General features: G+C 39.2%; 1 protein-coding gene across 1 annotated transcript in view; it reads right to left on the reverse strand.

Moving 5' to 3' along the window:
• Positions 1-1,338: 1,338 nt before the first annotated feature.
• Positions 1,339-20,145, reverse strand: part of PEX13 (peroxisomal biogenesis factor 13) — a 29,863-nt gene continuing 11,056 nt past the window's right edge. The window contains exons 2-4 of the mRNA XM_047782013.1: positions 13,154-13,848; positions 5,760-5,885; positions 1,339-2,514 (exon numbers count right to left, since the gene is read on the reverse strand). Of these exons, the coding sequence (XP_047637969.1) occupies positions 2,216-2,514; positions 5,760-5,885; positions 13,154-13,848 (1,120 nt within the window). The 3' untranslated portion in view covers positions 1,339-2,215. The remainder of the gene's footprint in view (positions 2,515-5,759; positions 5,886-13,153; positions 13,849-20,145) is intronic.

Genomic DNA, 20,145 nt, shown 5'->3' on the forward strand with positions numbered 1-20,145 from the left:
ATCTTATTACTTTTTTTGCGCACATAAACATTTTGTATTTTAAAGGACGTGTTACTTATTACACTGTCTTAGAAGTTCCCAAGAAGACTTTAGTAAAATTCTATGTTGATTAGTTAGTTCCCAATGTTTTAGTCTGAAGTCTGAATTGTTGTAGAATTACTTACTTGTTGAACATAAAGTCTACAAGAAGAAAGAAAAAATTACTTAAACCAAAATCTTTATCAAGTAATTCCAGGATCTCAACAATATCTTTTGTTTTTTTTTTTTAGTCTTTTTTTTTTGCTATTTCTTTGGGCCGCTCCCACGGCACATGGAGGTTCCCGGGCTAGGGGTCGAATCGGAGCTGTAGCCACCGGCCCACGCCAGAGCCACAGCAACGCAGGATCCGAGCCGCGTCTGCAACCCACACCACAGCTCACGGCAACGCCGGATCGCCAACCCACCGAGCAAGGGCAGGGACCGATCCCGCAACCTCATGGTTCCTAGTCGGATTCGTCAACCACTGCGCCATGACGGGAACTCCTTTTTTTAGTCTTTTTAGGGCCACACTTGTGGCACATGGAGGTTCCCGGGCCAGGGGGTCTAATCGGAGCTACAACTGCCAGCCTATGCCAGAGCCACAGCAACGGCAGATCTGAGCCGCATCTGTGACTTACACCACAGCTCACGGCAACACCAGATCCTTAACCCCTGAGTGAGGCCAGGGATTGAACCTGCAACCTCATGGTTCCCAGTCAGATTTGTTTCTGCTGTGCCACAATGGGAACTCCTCGACAATATCTTAAAGTGCATTCTTGTACACTAGTATTCCTGATGGCATTGTTTTTGTAGTACGATCATAGCAAGTATCTGACTTTTCCAATTTTGTAGGGAAATACTTCAGTGTACTGAAGTTTAACTATATTTAAAAATCATTAAACAAAAAAACAAGTCAAACAGCATTATGATATTCTAAATGGCAATTCAGCATTTTATTTTATTTTTTTGTCTTTTTGCCATTTCTTGGGCCGCTCCTGCGGCATATGGAGGTTCCCGGGCTAGGGGTTGAATTGGAGCTGTAGCTGCCAGCCTATGCCAGGGCCACAGCAACGCAGGATCCGAGCCGCGTCTGCTACCTACACCACAGCTCACAGCAACGCCAGAACCTTGACCCACTGAGAAAGGGCAGGGATCGAACCCGCAACCTCATGGTTCCTAGTCGGATTCATTAACCACTGTGCCACGACGGGAACTCCAGCATTTTGTTTTTAGTCTCTGTAGTAAAAATCAAACCTAAAAGAAATGTGTACCCAATGTGACACACTCTCAATGTTTAAAGAACAGTCTAGAATATCGAGTTTTAAAAAGTAATTGTACTAGGTAGAAGCACAGAATCTATGAAAAGGTTTAAAATCACTACTGCTAGAATTGAGTACAAACTCTAAAGAACTTGAGTCTTGGCTGGAGGAAAACACAATAAATCTTTCATATACATACTCTGATTCACCCAGGATGAAAACTAGTCATATTGTAAAGGGATAAAAAGTTATATGACCCTCTGAAGAAATGGAAATAATCTGTTAAGAAAAATAAATTACAGCCTTTTTACTAGCAGGGAAAATTACTAAGGCTAAATATCAACCTGGGACCATTTCCTTCAAAATGCCAAGATAAATTAAAAAACAAACAAACAATAAAGATAATAATATCAATTGTTGTTGGGAGAAAACACATTACTATTGCCTAAAGCAAACCCAACACTGGATGTAATACACATCAGAAAATTTTTATTATTCAGTTTAAATGAAGTTGTAAAAAAATTTTGCCTTTTTGCCTGTTCTTATATTTATATATTGTCAGTCAATTACTGAGGATTTCAGGTCAATTAATCTAGAATTTAAAAACTCATTAATGATCCCTACTGTAACAAATTGTGTATTCTATAGTTCATCAGTCTTACTATTTCAATAAACACAGGGTTTTAAATAAGATGACAATGGTAGTCTCCATAATCTTAAATCTGGGTGAAACAAATATCCTCATGGTCCAATAACTCATAAAATGTAACCAGGTCACTAGACCAACATACTAGTGTACAGCTTTAATAATTTCTAGCAGCAAAACATCTGGAATAGCCATTAACAAATGTTTTCATTGGATTGTAGATTTCTTTGTGGAATTAATTTTTAAAAAGTATTCCAAAGTATAGTTCAACTGCAGGCAAACATGAAATATATCAAAGATCTTGTTTATCTCCATTTTTCCCACTGGAATCAGGTGCAACTGTAACCTTAGTAGTTTCAACAAAGACAGATTCAAAGGCGGCTTCCTGTTCTTCCAAAGAATCGGCAGCTGTGGCTCCTTTAGTTAGTGTTGTGTTGGTAAAAGACTGCTGCTGCTTGGAAATTTTACTGGATTCCACCGATTTTCTACCTCTTCTTTTACCAAGAATTTTGACATAATTAGCAGGTATAAGTCCTGTTGTTTGACCATCAAGACTAGCCAGAAGCCAACCACGCACTCTGGGTTGCTGTTCTGATGAAAGAAAAGACAGTTTTATGACTACAGTATACTTTGAGGGTCCAAGAGAATATTGATAGCAAATTATTAAGTAAAATCTGTTACACTTACATAATAAAATACATAAACAAGTAGCATACATGAATATTCAAAATCAAGATGACTGGACCTAATTCTAGGATCCCTTCTTTTAATTTTTAAAAGTATTTTAAAATTAATACTTTTAATTTTATACTTACTAAATATTTTTCAACCTTGAAGAATATAAAGTTTGTATCAGTTGTTGCATTTCACAGAGTTAAAGGATTCAGTTCTCTCGAAAACCGAAAATATCAATATCTTTCATTTTTTAAACTGGAATTTAAGGAATGATGATTTCTTTACTTCTCAATCAGATAAGTTAGAGGTAGGTATAAAAAATAAATATATACATTTATGTAAGCCAGCTTCCTTTACATACTTTTGGCCAAAATATAAAATTCAATCTATATGGCTGTCATGTACAATCCTGAAGGATAGTAAATGTTAAAGTGTAATTTTAAGCGCTAATTTATAAGAAGCTGAAGACCTCAGTTTCTTATAACCACATGATAAAAAGTTAAAGGCAATACTCTAAACTTGAAGTAGGAAAGAATATTTAAATACTCAATTTTTGTATTTAGGTATTCTCCCACCTATTTTAATTATGTCTTTATTTATTCGTTTTTTTTTAGGGCCGCAGCCACAGCATATGGAAGTTTCCAGGCTAGAGGTCACACTGGAGCTACAGCTGCTGGCCTACACCGCAGCCACAGCAACACCAGATCCAGCCTTATCTGCAACCTACACCACAGCTCACAGCAACATCAGATCCTTTGACTCACTGAGTGAAACCAGAGATCAAACCTGCATCCTCATGGATACCAGTCGGATTCGTTTCTGCTGCTTCACAACAGGAACTCCCTAATTATGTCTTTAAAAAGCTGTTTAACTGTTAAGTTTTAGTTCAACATTATACTTTAGGCATAATATGACATTTTCATGTACAATATTCTATAACAAAAGAAAAAAAAAGTTAAATTAACCATGTCTGTGACTGATTTTGTTCTAAAGGCCCAAAAATATTTTACTTGAGCAATGGCAGGAAGCAAAGAAGCAAAGCCAAAGTGTTAGAAGGCATTATTAGCTGAAGAATAATCTGAGATACAATTTTTTTCTGCAATATTATAATGCAGTTGAAAGAAACTACTTGATCTTCTTTATTTAGATTAATTAAAACTAATTATCTGTATTGTTCCTCTAACAATAAATCTTAAAATCATTTTTTTTTGAAATCCAAAATAGTAAGCTGCTATTTTCTCTAGAAGAAAACATGAATATAATACCTCGAAGCCTAGGATTAAAAAAAAAATTATATCATTTATTCTGGGAAGCCTAAGTTTTGTGTGGATGAGGCAGAGATTTAGCAAATTTGATCCATAATTTTAAAAGTACATATTAAACTAAATGATTTGAACACTGAAGGTATTTTTTTCCTTATGTAAAGACTAATACCAATAAAAGGCTAAAGTTTCTATCAATAGGTCACATGAGAAACAGCCAAAGTGGTTAAGAATACAGGCTCTGAAGTCAGACAAACCTAGGTCCATAGTTCATAAATACCTTACGTGATATTGGACAGTTCACTCATTCTGAGTCTCAGTCTCCTTATGTGTAAACCAGGGACAGGATAACAACAATACTCATTTCATAGCATTACTATAAGGTTTAAATGAAACATGTAAAGTATAGTGCCTGGCACATATTAAGTAGTTTACCAATGACAGCTGTTTTTATTGTTACTAGTATTTTTACCAACAAAATGTGACTTTTTTTCTGAAGTACTTTTTTTTTTTCTTTTTAGGTCCACACCTGTGGCCTATGGAAGTTCCCAGGCTAGGGGATGAATTGGAGCTGCAGCTGCCAGCCTACACCACAGCCACAGCAACATGGGAGCCACACCACAGCTTGTGGCAAACTACGCCACAGCTCGCGGCAATGCCGGATCCTTAACCCACTGTACAAGGCCAGGGATCCAACCCAATCCTCATGGATACTAGTCTGGGTACTTAACCCGCTGAGCCACAACAGGAACTCCAACAAAATGTGACTTTCTGTAGCAAACCTGAATTCCCGCTAACACACCGAAAAAAATCTCTCTTGTTGTAAATCCACAAATATTACAAAAGGAAAGGTGAAGGAAATGGTCATTTTGTCTGTAGCCATTAAAAACTATTACTGACCTGGTCTGAAAATTAACCTGAGAATGTATATAAATTTCTTGCTGAGGTCCTTTAATACTTCATGACAGTAATTCCTAAATATTCACGTTGGAGTTTCTGAAGTAAACATTGTTCAAGTAAAAAAGAAAGCAATACCAATCCCAGCAATAAAAGACCTATAGGGATGCTCAGATGATGCCAGACAATTACTTTGGTTTAGTAGATTTGTTACAGTTAGTGCTTAACAGATGGGTGGTGATTAAAGGAGTTTGGAATTCAAGTGTTTTGGATTTAGAAGAGATTATTTAAACAAAATCTTTTCTCATCTTGGTGAAATATTATTACAACAATTCTGGAGTTCCCGTCGTGGCGCAGTCGTTAACGAATCTGACTAGGAACTATGAGGTTGTGGGTTCGATCCCTGGCCTTGCTCAGTGGGTTAAGGATCTGGCATTGCCGTGAGCTGTAGTGTAGATTGCAGACGTGGCTCGGATCCCACGTTGCTGTGGCTCTGGCGTAGGCCGGTGGCTACAACTCCGATTAGACCCCTAGCCTGGGAAACTCCGTATGCCGTGGGAGTGGCCCAAGAAATGGCAAAAAAAAAAAAAAAAAAATTCTGTTGGGACATTCCTCTCCCACTCCCCCAGATTTAGAAGGTCAACTGATATAAAAGAAAAATCCTAATAACTACTTCTGAGTTAATTGTGACCTAGATCCTTTAATGAAGTTTTCCAAACTAGATTTACAAAGTTTACGTTATTTATTTTTTTTCTTTTTTGGCTGCATCCACAGCATATGGAAGTTCCTGGGCCAGAGATCGAATCAGAGCCAAAGTTGCATCCTATGCCATAGCTGCAGCAACCAATGCCAAATCCTTAACCCTCTGCACCAGGCTGGGGAGCAAACTGGCACTGCCAGAGAGATAAACCAGATTATTAACCCACCGCACCACAGCAGGAACTCCTAGATTTACAAATTTTAAAAATGCACAGGTAATTCCAATTGAATATGTTTTGTTACCTTTGAGAGCTAGGTTTAGCATATCGCCAGCCCGGAAAGAAATTTCTTCTTCAGATACAGCAACAAAATCGAATTCTGCTCTAGCAACTACATGGTCATCCTCACCACTTGCCCAGCTGGTACTGTCTATAAAACAAATTAAGAATAGGATTAGGTTAGTAAAACAAAAACGAAAAAAGAGATGTTTCACTGTCTATGATCTGCAAACTGTATAAACTTATTTGCCAAGAGAAAATATCCCCCCCCAAAAGTAAACTCTCCAATTAACACTATATAAAAATATTCATTAAGGTGTCTATTACGCACTATTTCCTTTTCCTTAAGCTCCGAATGCTAGCTTCCTTAATTTTAGAGGTCAGCAATATTTTTTGTAAAGTAAAAAAAAATTTTTTTTTCTTTTTTGGCTTTTTGCCTTTTCTAGGGCTGCTCCCACAGCATATGGAGATTCCCAGGCTAGGGGTCTAATCGGAGTTGTAGCCAGCAGCCTAAACCAGAGCCACAGCAACTTGGGATCTGAGCCACATCTGCAACCTACACCACAGCTCACGGCAACACCAGATCCTTAATCCACTGAGCAAGGCCAGGGATCGAACCCGCAACGTCATGGTTCCTAGTCGGATTCGTTAACCACGGCACCACTACAGGAACTCCTAAAAAATTTTTTTTGATAGTAAACATTTTAGGCTTTTCAGGCCACAAGACAAAATCTAACATGTTTAACTTCTTATACTACAGAGAAAATTTTTTCTATAAACTTTGAAAAATTCAAAATATTACAATTGGGGTTTTTTTTTGTAATATAGGTCTAGTATAAAGAATATAATCTTTTTTGGGGAAGGACAATATTTCACTTAATTGGGGTTCAAAGATAGTATTCTCTATCATCAATATCAATTGCAAATATTTATCTGTTAATGCTAATTTGCAATGAGATTTGAGGTATTTCATTTTGAAAATGTTTTTTCATGTAGATATGTATTGCCAAATCCTGATATCAATCCATTGAACATGTGGTTTTGCTCTCTGTTTTAGCCATTCCCGTGGCATGTGGAAGTTCCTGGACCAGGGACAGAAGATGGACCACAGCAGTGACCCAAATCGCTGCAGTGACAATGCTGGATCCTTAACTGGCTGTGCCACAGAAAAACTATGAGTATGTCATTTTGAGAATATTCATCCTAAGAAGATGAAGAGAGTAGATTTCTATTAAATTCTTTTTATATTTACCTTTTAAATGTCATTACATAGAAATTAAACACTTCCAAGTGAAGATTAAATGGAAGCTCCTGGAGTCCCCGTGGTGGCGCAGTGGTTAACGAATCCGACTAGGAACCATGAGGTTGCGGGTTCGGTCCCTGCCCTTGCTCAGTGGGTTAACGATTCGGTGTTGCCGTGAGCTGTGGTGTAGGTTGCAGACGCGGCTCGGATCCCGCGTTGCTGTGGCTCTGGCGTAGGCCGGCGGCTACAGCTCCGATTCAACCCCTAGCCTGGGAATCTCCATATGCCGCGGGAGCGGCCCAAGAAATAGCAACAACAACAACAACAAAAAGACAAAAGACAAAAAAAAAAAAAAAAAGGAAGCTCCTTAATGGGTTATATGGATTTTGAAATACAGACATTTCCTTTGCACTTGCATGGAGATCCAAAAACACTTCTAAATTGTAATTTGAGCTTGAAAAGTATATCTATTACAAACTTATGTGGGAATGGAAATCTTGCTTGCCTAGGGATGTAAAAGCAATGTGACATTGCTTATGATTCAAACTATATTAGCTGTTGTCACACTAACTTTTCTCCATTGTTTTCACATATAAGTGCTACTTTGCCTTGTGGTTTTAGGTTGAGTTCATTAAAAACATTACCAAGTCTGTAGCAAAAGCTGATTTCCAAAGCCATTAAGTGTTTACTAAGAGTGGTTCATGACGGTTCTTGTTTTACAGAAAAATCTGTCTTGACCTTGATCCCAAAGAAACAGTAATAAACCTTAATCATCTAACTGCTGTATTGTAGGAAAGTCAGGATCTTCAGCTTCTACTTCTGACAAAGATTCCCAGAACTGACAATAACTATGTCCAAAAAGGTGACTGAAGTTCACCTTTGACACTATTAGTTCAATAACACATGATATATTCAAATACTTTCTGCAGTGAACTTGCTGATAAATAATACAATGAATAGCCATAGGCTTTAAAAACTTCAAATTTTCTTTTTTTTTTTTTGCTTTTTAGGGCCACGCCAGTGGCATACGGAGGTTCCCAGGCTAGGGGTCAAATTGGAGCTGTAGCTGCTGGCCTATACCACAGCCACAGGAATGACAGATCTGAGCTGTGTCTGCGACCTAGACCTCTCAGTTCATGGCAATGCTGGATCCTTAACCCACTGAATGAAGCCAGGGATTGAAGCTGCATCCTCATGGATGCTAGTCAGATTCATTTCCACTGAGCCACGATGGGAACTCCCCAGAAACTTCTATTTTCAAAACTCTGTAAATTTTGTCCAACTAAGCCTTTTTCTGTTCCACATGATTTTTTACCACCATCAATCAGAACACATCTTTGCAGATTTAACTTCAGGTTGTGTTGGATTACTTTTTATTCAAACTTCTTTGAAAATATTCTTGTCTGTAGTTGTTCTATGCAGACTATTCACAGAAGTTCCATCTTCGGTCACTTCAAATTCAACACTGACTTCTCCAATAAACCACTGAGCATAATCCATAATATTTATTGGGTCATAATGAGCCAAATAAACCTGTTTGAAATCATCTGTCTTGTTTTGACTATTGATGTTGTTTCAGATAACCTTATGGTTAATAGTCTTAAACAAATTTACTTTCTTTGGATAGATTTCCCTGGCTGTTGCAATAACCACTGGTAAACAGATTCCCTTGCTAATCTGACAAGTGAGCCTCTCAGAAACTTATTTTGGTTGCAGGCTTACTTTATCTTCTTTTACTATCCCCACACCCCCCACAGGTGAGGAAATCCTAGGATGGGATATTCCCATTTCAAATATTCTAATTTTTTTGACTACTGACTTCCTGTGAATTGGGAGTATTATGATGAGTGCTCAATCTGATAATGTTGATGTATACTGTATCCCTTTAACACAGCTATGTTGCCACTGCATAATAAATGCAATGCTTTACCACCTAATTCAATAACAGAATAATCCAGACTATACTGTGTCTTAAAAGTGCAAGATTTAGGGAGTTTCCATTGTGGCTCAGTGGTAACAAACTTGACTAGCATCCATGAGGATGCGGGTTTGATCCCTGGCCTTGCTCAGGAGGTTAATGATCCGGTGTTGCTGTGAGCTGTGCTATAGGTTGCAGATGCTACTCGGATCCCAAGTTGCTGTAGTTGTGGCGTAGGTTGGCAGCTGTAGCTCCAATTTGACCGCTAGCCTGGGAACTTCCATATGCTGCAGGTGTGGCCTAAAAAAGACCAAAAAAAAAGTGCAATATTCAAAATCCACTTCGCTATTTTCTTGCGTGGCATGTATGCACTCATAATAAAAAAATATATATTGCAGTATAACAATACACATGGCACTCAATACACTGTCAAGTTACGTTAGTGAGATTTGCAGTGTGTGGAAAAACTGCAAAGCAATGAGAGTGCCAACGCAGAGTCTCTGTTGCAAACTATTCAACTCTGCTCCTTTAGTACAAAAGCAACCACAGCAATATGTACATGAATGAGTGTGGCTGTGTCCTAGTGAAATTTTACTAATGGACATAGATATTTGAAAATACAATTTTCACACTATAAATAGTATTCTTTTGGGGTTCTTTTTCCAACTGTGTATTGAATAGTGTAAAAACCATTCTTAGTTTGCAGGCTGTACAGAGAAAGGAGCAAGCCAGATTTGGCTGACAGGCCATAGTCTGCCAACCCTTGTCCTAAGCAGCTAAGTCACAGGGCCTACATAAGCTTCCTCAGTTTTGCTTTTCCTTGAAAATTTGTTAGTATTGTTCTCCCTCTTTGGGCTCAGATTAAAAAAACTGTCCCCTCCTTTTCACCTGCCTAGGATCATATCTTCCACCTGTTATAGGAGGTTTCTTCCTTTTTTGACTCCTCTCTTTCCTCCTGGACAATCACCCTTTGTCCTTCTCTCAGCCTAAAATCATTCCCAGATCTCACGTCATAAAAAGACAAAGCAAAACAAAAAACTAAATACAACAACATCAACTTGCTCTTACCCAAAGCTGGCTATGCATTTTTTCTTTTCTTCCATTTACTGATAATTTTTTTCCCCACATCTTCAGATATGATATACCTTTTATCCTTCTCCATAGCTTCTGGCCCTGGAGGAGACTTTACTGAAATTATGTGCTGGAGTTGACCTCCAAATGACAAATCTGATGATCTTTTCTCAGTTGTTGATCTAATCTTGCTATTGCACCCGATACCATGCATCATCCCTCCTTGTCTTGAAACTTCCTCCCTTCACCTCCACTTCTATAACACAGGATTAACACAGTTCTAATTCTGCTCTTCCTGATTTCCATCTTGGTTCCTCTTCTTTTCTCTCTACCATTGTAATACCATCTACTTACACTATTTCAACTCTCACTTCTATGTGGATGACTCTTAAATCTTTCATTTTTCACTGTCACCCCTTTCCTGACTTTTAAACTGCTTTCTGAAGCTTTCTCAAGTTCCATTTGAATGTCCCATTGGCATATCAAACCCAATATAACTCTAACCAAATTAATGGTAATCATTCACAAGCCAGTAGTTCCATGGTTTCTCTGTATTTATTTTACTGACTTTACTTTCAAATACATACCCAGAAAGTGACCCCACGCCAGAAGGTGCATCACTACCACCCAGAGCCCAAACCACTATCATTTCCCACTTGAATTACGGTTAACGGCCTCTTGATTCTCAAGATTGGTCTCTTTGGCCCTAGCTCTACCTAAAAACCATTCTCAGCAAAAAGAATTTTCCTTTAAAACATAAGTCAGATCATACCACTCCTTTGCACAAAACTCTGCCATGGCTTCCCATTTCAGAATAAAGGCCAGAGTTCTTTTAAAAGTCCAGAAGGCTTATACCATCTAGACACTGTGTTCTTCCCTCCTTCATTTCCTGTTACTCTGACTTTGCTTCATTCAAACTGGCCTCCTTGTTGTTCGCATGACATGACAGTCACAGTGCCATTTAAATACCTTTGAGATTATTTTTGCAAAATAGTTTTGATGTTACCTATGCCTCAAACACTCCCCTCAAATAGCATACTCCCTTTATCTTCTTTGGAGAGGCTTTCCCTGACTGTGTGTAGCTCTGTGTCTCATTTCCTACCACTGGCACTCTGCAATACTCTTCCCTGCTTTATTTTTTTCCCTTTGGCACTTACTACCTTCTGATTTACTATATATTTGACTTATTTATTATTGTCTCTTACAGTCAGAAGGGCATAGATTTTTAAAAACTATTTTATTCACTGCTATATCACTAGATCCTAGAACTGTGTCTGGCATGTAGTAGGCACTCAACAAATATTTACTGAGTTAACAAATAAAACATTATCCCTCCAATAAGTCAATTTTAAAGGTCTAGGGCATTTTGATTCTTCCTTTCCCTTTACGTAATGAATATATTTAGTAACTAAATCTGTTGGATCTACTATATTTTTGCTCCTTTCACATACCCTAGTTCAGGTCATTATCTCTCACCTATTCAAATGCAAAAGCACCATAAGTGATGTCTCCAAATTAATATTTGTTAAGTACCTTTGATATGCCAGTCAGATTGTTAGCTTTTGGGAATACAATGGTAAATATAACCCAAAATTCTTCATTAATCTTACCATCCAATTTGACCTATTTTTTTTTTTTTTTGCTTTTTAGGGCAGCACCCGCAGCATATGGGGGGCAGTTTCCCAGGCTAGGGGTCAAATCTGAGCTGTAGCCACTGGCCTACGCCACAGCCACAGTTAATGCCAGATCCGAGCAGTGTCTATGACCTACACCACAGCTCACAGCAACGCAACATCCTTAACCCACTGAGCGAGGCCAGGGATGGAACCTGTGTCTTCATAGATGCCAGTCAGATTCATTTCCACTGAGCCACTATGGGAACTCCACACTGACCTATTTTAAACACTGGTGACAGACTGATCTTTTCAGAGCACTGTTTATATGTATGTCATAAATCTCCTTTAAAAAACAAAAACAGACAACCAAAAACTAGTCCTTTCCTTACTAAATGAAGAGTAAGTCATGTCATGGAATTAAGATCTTCCATTATTAGGCTCCAATCTAATTTCTTAGTATCCTTCTATTCAATACCATAGGACAGCTGATGAACAAATCTCCTATTTTCTGCTATGTACTTTTTTTTTTTTGTCTTTTGTCTTTGTTGTTGTTGTTGTTGTTGTTGCTATTTCTTGGGCCGCTCCCACGGCATATGGAGGTTCCCAGGCTAGGGGTTGAATCAGAGCTGTAGCCACCGGCCTACGCCAGAGCCACAGCAACACGGGATCCGAGCCGCGTCTGCAACCTACACCACAGCTCACTGCAACGCCGGATCGTTAACCCACTGAGCAAGGGCAGGGACCGATCCCGCAACCTCATGGTTCCTAGTCGGATTCTTCAACCACTGCACCACGACGGGAACTCCTGCTATGTACTTTTGTTCAAACTATTCTATCTGCTTGACAGTGTTATTTTTTTTTTCCCCATGTAACTGATGGAATGTTACCTATCTTTCCAAAATCTAACTTAGATGCCACTTCTTTCTGGATGTGAATAGTCAAAAAAATGTCAGCATCACTTCTAAAGTGAGGTAATACTTTGTACCAGGGACAAAATAGGAGTTTAACAGTCAAATAGGCCTGGTTTTGTTTCTAAAGTTCTGCCTTATTAAAGATGTGACCCTGGGCAAGTGACTTTTCTGAACCTCAGTTTTATCACTTGTAAAATGAATATAATTCTTCTTGGGATTATTGTAAGAATTAAATGAGATAAAATACTTAGCACAGTATCTTGCATGTAAAAAAGGCTCAATAAGCCTTATTTTTTCCCTACTGTCATATTTCTAACACCCTTTACATTACAATTACCTATATATGTGCATCTCTTCCACTAAGTTTTAGAAAAATAAGGGGAATATGGCCTGGATATCTTTGCATCTTTCACAGCATTAAGTTTAGTATTTTGTGGACAGTAGTTAGGTAATGTATATTATTAAACTGAACTAACAAAGAATAAATCAATAAGCCTGTTTTTGCTTCATTTTCCTCTTCCAGTTTTAAAGCTCTTAACTGAAAATGTAACTGGATCGAAATATTAAATACAAATGAATATAAAGAAAGCTAATTTAATTAATCTATTCTTTAAATCTGAGATTGTTATATTCTTTTGGAACCCATTCTATTACTCTTACCTGTTACTTCATCACTGTAAGTAGACAGCAATTTCCAGATGAGGTAAGGACCACCAAGGATAACAGCAAAGAATAAGAATATTGGCCAAGATTTTGCTGAGTTAGCTCCTCTGTCCTCAGCACCAAGGCAAGCCACAGTCCTTTCACTTTCTGCCCATAGGTCTTCATTCTCAGAGCCTCTTCTTAAACCCATCATCCACTGTAACCGTCTATAAAGATACCTTATAGTCCTAACTAGTGCAAAAGCTGAAAAAACCTTTGTGAAGTGTATTTTTAATCGGGAAAAGTGGTTTGCTACATCCAATACAGCCCTGAAACTGTTATAGACAGCTGAAAAGGTAGCATCCATCATCATACTGACAGAGGCAAATGCATGTACAATACTTTCAATGGACTGAAATGCACCTCTGCTGCTTTCTTCAGCTTGCTGAACAAATCTACTAGGTGGAAGATCATCTATACGGAGGCGGTTATAGCCCAACCCATTATATCCATAACTATAAGGGCTATAGCTTCCATAATATGAATTTCCAAAGGCACCATATCCAGAAGAAAATGAACTGTAAGCAGGTCTGAAAGTGTTCACATTGCTGCTTCCTGTCTGCTGTGATGGCCTTGGAAGAATAGGTGGTGGCACTCTGCTCAGTGTTGGTTGTCCAGGTCTTGTCAATATAGTGGGGCCCAAATCAGCAGATCTAAAACCAAAAAAGAATCAAAATTGTAACTCAAGCACACAATAAATTCATTCAAACTATTAAACATATTCTATATACCCAGTGTTATGACAGATTCTACTAAAGATGTATTAAGAGTAAGGAATGCCGAGATGGGATTAAGATGGTGGAGGACTGGAGCTCAACTTCTCTCCTAAAAACAACAAAATTCACAACTAAAGACTGAGCACTGTTCACCCAAATGGACCGGAAACCTTCATAAAGATATCCTACTCCAGAAGAGAAAGAGGCGGACACATCAAGAGGTAGGAGGGGCGATTTCGCGATATAAACAACCCTATACCTCCTGGGTGGGAAGCTCCACAGACTGGAAACTAACTGGTTCACAGAGACTCCCCTACAGGAGTGAGAGTTCTGAGCCCCACATCAAACTCTCACGTGTGGGGATCTGGCACAGGGAGAAAGAGCCCCGGAGCATCTGGCATTGAAGGCCAGTGGGGCTTGTGCGCAGGAGCTCCATGGGACTGGGGGAAACGGAGACCCCATTCTTAAAACGTGCACACAGACTTTCACGTGCACTGGGTCCCAGGGCAAAGCAAAGTCTCCATGGGAATCTGGGTCAAACCTGACCGCAGTTCTTGGAGGACATCCTGGGAAAACATGGGTGAAGGTGGCTTGTTGTGAGGGAAGAACAATGAAAGCAAAGCAACGTGCCTTGTTGTGACAGAAGGTCATTGAAAGCAAAGCTCTTGGGAATATTCAGCAGCAGTGCCTTTCTCTGGAGGTGGCCATTTTGGGAAAACCTGGCCCCACCCTTCAGTCAGCTGCTGAGAAGCCCCAGGGCAAACAACAACCCCATCACAGCCCTGCCCCTCAGTAAACAGGCTACCTAAAGACCCCTCAGGCACACAGCTGCCTCTAATCCCATCCAGAGACTAAGCTCCACCCACCAGAGGGATTAGAATCGGCTCCACCTACCAGTGGGGCGGCATCAGCCCCTGCCATCAGGAAGCCTGCAGCAAGCCCCCCATACTCTATTATCTGTAAAAAAGGTCACCACACCAAAAACCTATAAAAATGAAAAGACAGAGAACTATAACTCAGATGAGGGAGAAAGGAAAAACCCCAGAAAAACAGCTAAGTGAGGAGGAGATTCTTAGCCTTCAAGAAAAAGACTTTAGACTGTTGATGCTGAAGATGATGCAAGACATTGGAAATAAACTGGAGGCAAAGATGGATAACTTGAAGGAAACACTGACCAAAGAGATACAAGATATAAAACTTAAACAAGAAGAGATGCAAAATACAATAACTGAAATAAAAAATTCACTAGAAGCAGCTAACAGCACAATACAGGAGGCAGAAGAACGAATAAGCGAGATGGAGGACAGATTAGTGGAAATTACGGATGCAGAACAGAAAAAAGATTGAAAACAAATGAAGAGAGTCTCAGAGAAATATAGATCAGTGGAACAGGATAGAAAGCTCATAATTAAACCCATGCACCTACAGCCAACTAATCTATGACAAAGGAGGAAAGAATATACAATGGAGAAAGGACTGCTTGTTCAATAAGTGGTGCTGGGAAAACTGCACAGCCACATGGAAAAGAATGAAATTAGAACACTCCCTAACACTATACACAAAAATAAACTCAAAATGGATTAAAGACCTAGATATAAGACCAGACACTATAAAACTCTTAGAGGAAAACATAGGCCAAACACTCTCTGACATAAACGACAGAAACATCTTCTCAGATCCACCTCTCAGTATTGACAAGAAAAAGAAAAATAAACAAATGGGAAACTCCATACCAAAAAAACAAACAACCCCATCAAAAAGTGGGCAGAAGATCTAAACAGACAGTTCTCCAAAGAAGACATACAGATGGCTGAGAAACACATGAAAGGATGTTCAGCGTCACTCATTATTAGAGAAATGCAAATCAAAACCACTTTGAGGTACCACCTTACACCAGCCAGAATGGCCATCATCAAAAAGTCTACACACAATAAGTGCTGGAGAGGGTGTGGAGAAAAAGGAACCTTAGTACACTGTTGGTGGGATTGTAAATTGGTGCAACCACTGTGGAAAGCAGTATGGAGATTCCTCAGAAAAGTAAACATAGAACTACCAATTGATCCAGCAATCCTATTCCTGGGCATCTATCCAGAGAAAACCACAACTCGCAAAGACACGTGTACTCCAATGTTCATTGCAGCACTATTTACAATAGCCAAAACATGGAAACAACCTAAATGTCCATCGACAGAGGAGTGGATCCAGAAGATGTGGTACCTATACACAATGGAATATTACTCAGCCATTAAAAGGAACGAAATACCAGAATTTTTTGCAACATGGATGGACCTAGAAACTATCATGCTAGGTGAAGTCAGCCATACAATGAGACACCAACATCAAATGCTTTCACTGACATGTAGAATCTGAAAAAAGGACAGACTGAACTTCTTTGCAGAACATGTGCTGACTCACAGACAACGAAAAACTTATGGTCTCTGGAGGAGACAGTCTGGGGCGTGGGGGGATGTGCTTGGGCTGTGGGATGGAAATCCTGTGAAATCAGATTGTTATGATCATTATACAACTACAGATGTGATAAATTCATTTGGGTAATAAAAATAAAAAAAAATTAAAAAAAGAGTAAGGAATGCCCTCTAATATCCAGATGCTAAGGATCTCAGTGTTAAGACAAAATGGATAGGATAAACTAGCTGAATGAACTCTATTTTCCTGTTTATTTATGCTTGCATTATTAGTAGTCTCTTCAATTTGTGGTTTAAGATACTTGTCCATTTTCTCAGGGTTAGTTACAACTAGATACCTGTCCATCCTTACATCTAAATGGCACTAACCTTTTTTTTTGGCCGTGCTCACGGCGTGCAGAATTTCCTGGGCCAGGGATCAAACCTGCATCACAGCAGCAACCCAAGCCATAGCAGTGACAATGCCAGATCCTTAAACTGCTGCTCTACCAGGGAATTCCTAAATGGTACTATCTTAATTACTACAGTTTTATAATAGGACTTAATATCCAAAAACAAGTCTTCCCACAATATTTATTCTTCATTTCCTGGAGTTCCCATCATGGCTCAGTGAAAGCGAATCTGACTAGTATTCATGAGGATGCAGGTATGATCCCTGGCCTTGCTCAGTGGGTTAAGGATCTGCTGTTGCCATGAGCTGTGGTGTTAGGTCACAGACATGGCTCGGATCTGGCACTGCTGTGGTTGTGGCCAGCAGCTACAGCTCTGATTAGACCCCTGGCCTGGGAACCTCCATATGCCATGGGTGTGGCCCTAAAAAGACAAAAACAAAACAAGACAAAAAAACAAAAACAACCACAAAAAAAACTTCAACAGCGTGCAGGCTATTTGACACTCTGAATTTCTATATATATATTTTAGAATCAGAGAAGTTCTATACTGCTATCCCCCTAAAGCCCTGAGATTATCTTTTGGGATTACATTAAATCCACAGATTGATTAGAAGTAGCTGACATCTCTACAAGATTGAGAGTTTCAACTCGTGAATAAAATATATGCTCTATTTATTTAGGTCTTTTAAAGATTTTTCTTAATAATCATTTCTTAAAATAACCACTGAGTCTCCATGTTTTATAGTTTGCTGTGTGGAGGTCTTTCTTTAGATTTATTCCTATATATTTGACCTTTTTGATGGTATTGTAAATGGTATCTTTTTAAAATTTGTTGCTATTATACAGAAATGATTGATTTAAAATAATCTGATTCTTATATCTAGCAACCTTATTTTGGATTCTTCTTTTGGACTTTTTCGAATCTTAAGGATTTATAGTCATATTGTATATGAAAAACGATAGGTTTATTTCTTCCTCTTTTGAATTCTTGCAGCTTTATTAAGGTATTGCATTTAGGACTTGCAGTACAATCTTGATGCAAGTGATGATAGCAGGTATCCTAGTCTCAATTACTAATCCCAAAAGGAAAATTTTCAACATGTCACTATTAATTATCATGTTTGGTGTAAGTTTGTTGTAGATTTAGTAGTCCTTTTCCTATTTGTTGAGTTTCTACCTTAAATGAATACTGAACTTTATCAAATGACTTCTTGCTATCTATCAAGATGATTATATGATTTTTTCCCCTTTAATCTCTTAAAATGAATCACATTAATTTCCAAATGTTAAAGCAACCTGCACTCCTGAAGTAAAACCAAGTAGGCCACAATATATTTCTGAATTTGGTTTGTCAACATTTTGTTGAAGATTTTTTTATCTATGTTCATGAGTGAGAATGTCCTAATATATTTTTACTATGAACGTCTTTGTCAGGTTTGGATATCAAGGTGGAACTGGTCTCTTAAAAAGATCTGAGGAAGTGTTTCAACCTTCTCTATATTCTAGAAAAGTTAATTATTTCTTCCTTAAAGGTCTATAGAGTTTACCAGTGAATCATATGGACTTGGAATTGACCTAGTGGTAAGGATTTAATTATAGATTCAATTTCTTTAAAGTGTGGTCTGTGGACAAGTACTAATTTATGAACCATTTGATACCAATCTAAAATAAGAAAAGTACAGGAGTTCCTGTCATGGCTCAGTGGTAATGAACCTGACTAGGATCCTTGAAGATATGGGTTCAAGCCCTGGCCTTGCTCAGTGGGTCAATGATCTGGCATTGCTGAGAGCTGTGGTATAGGCTGCAGATGTGGCTGGAATCTGGCGTTGCCATAGCTGTGGCGAAGGCCGGCAGCTACAGCTCTGATTCAACCCCTAGCCTGGGAACTTCCATATGCTGCGGGCATAGCCCTAAAAAGACAACAACAACAACAACAACAACAAAAAAGTACAGAAAATGAGATTAAGGGTTAAATAACTTGACACTGTGATATTTTTACTGCCTTTTTTTTTTACTTTTATTTTTTTTTGGTCATTTTGCTATTTCTTGGGCTGCTCCCGCGGCATATGGAGATTCCCAGGCTAGGGGTCGAATCGGAGCTGTAGCCACCGGCCTACGCCAGAGCCACAGCAACGCGGGATCCGAGCCGCGTCTGCAACCTACACCACAGCTCATGGCAACGCCGGATCGTTAACCCACTGAGCAAGGCCAGGGACTGAACCTGCAACCTCATGGTTCCTAGTCGGATTCGTTAACCACTGCGCCACGACGGAAACTCCTTTACTGCCTTTTTAAAATGCCACATTCACCGCATGTGGAAGTTCCCAGGCTAGGGGTCGAATCAGAGCTGTAGCTGCTGGCCTACACCCAGCAACAGAAATGTGGACTCTGAGCTGCGTCTGTAACCTACACCACAGCTCATAGCAACACCAGATCCTTGACCCACTGAGCAAGGCCAGGGATTGAACCTGAGTTCTCATGGATACTAGTCAGGTTTCTTTCTACTGTGCCTCAATGGAAAACTCCCTTTACTCCATTTTATAAAACGTATCAGCCATTAAAAATATTTTGAGAAGCACTGCTTTAACAGGTATAGGACTATTTATCTTTTCTATTTGTAAACTATCCTTACTTTGTCCCCTAAACCTTTCTTTCTGTATTTTCTGACCTTTTGTCTCTTTGTGCTTCCTTCTGGATATTTTCTTCCCAGCTCTCCTTTAGGTCACTGCTACTCAAAGGGCCAATCAGCAAGTTAAGGAGCTTACACCGTAATGTAAAGTAACAAATTCTTTCTTCAGAGAGAAAGCTTTGCTATGGAGAAAATGGTGGGCTCAGTGTAAATGTTTTTCTACATTCTAGGACAAATTTCCTATCTTGTTGTGGACTGCTCCTACATAGTTTGAAAAACAGGAGCCAGCCCATGGACTCTCAGTAGCTACAGAACACACTTTGAGTAGCACTGCTCTAAGTCACAAATTCTCTCTGTAGTGGTGTCTAACCAAACCCTGTTGTTAATTTTTGTTATTATATTTTTTGTTCCAGAGATTTATTTTCTTTTTTTCTTTCTTTTTTTTTGTCATTTTTGCTATTTCTTGGGCCGCTCCTGCGGCATATGGAGATTCCCAGGCTAGGGGTCCAATCGGAGCTGTAGCTGCCAGCCTACACCAGAGCCACAGCAACGCAGGATCCAAGCCGCGTCTGCAACCCACACCACAGCTCACGGCAACGCTGGATCGTTAACCCACTGAGCAAGGGCAGGGACCGAACCCGCAACCTCATGGTTCCTAGTCGGATTCGTTAACCACTGCGCCACGACGGGAACTCCTCATTTTCTTTTTTAATAGTTTCCAATTCTCTGCCAAAATTCTTTGTCTTTTCTTTTATTGCTCTCAACATATTAGTCATAATTTAAAAGT

The sequence above is a fragment of the Phacochoerus africanus genome, chromosome 5 (assembly GCF_016906955.1).
Source record: "Phacochoerus africanus isolate WHEZ1 chromosome 5, ROS_Pafr_v1, whole genome shotgun sequence".
NCBI classification, from domain to species: domain Eukaryota; kingdom Metazoa; phylum Chordata; class Mammalia; order Artiodactyla; family Suidae; genus Phacochoerus; species Phacochoerus africanus.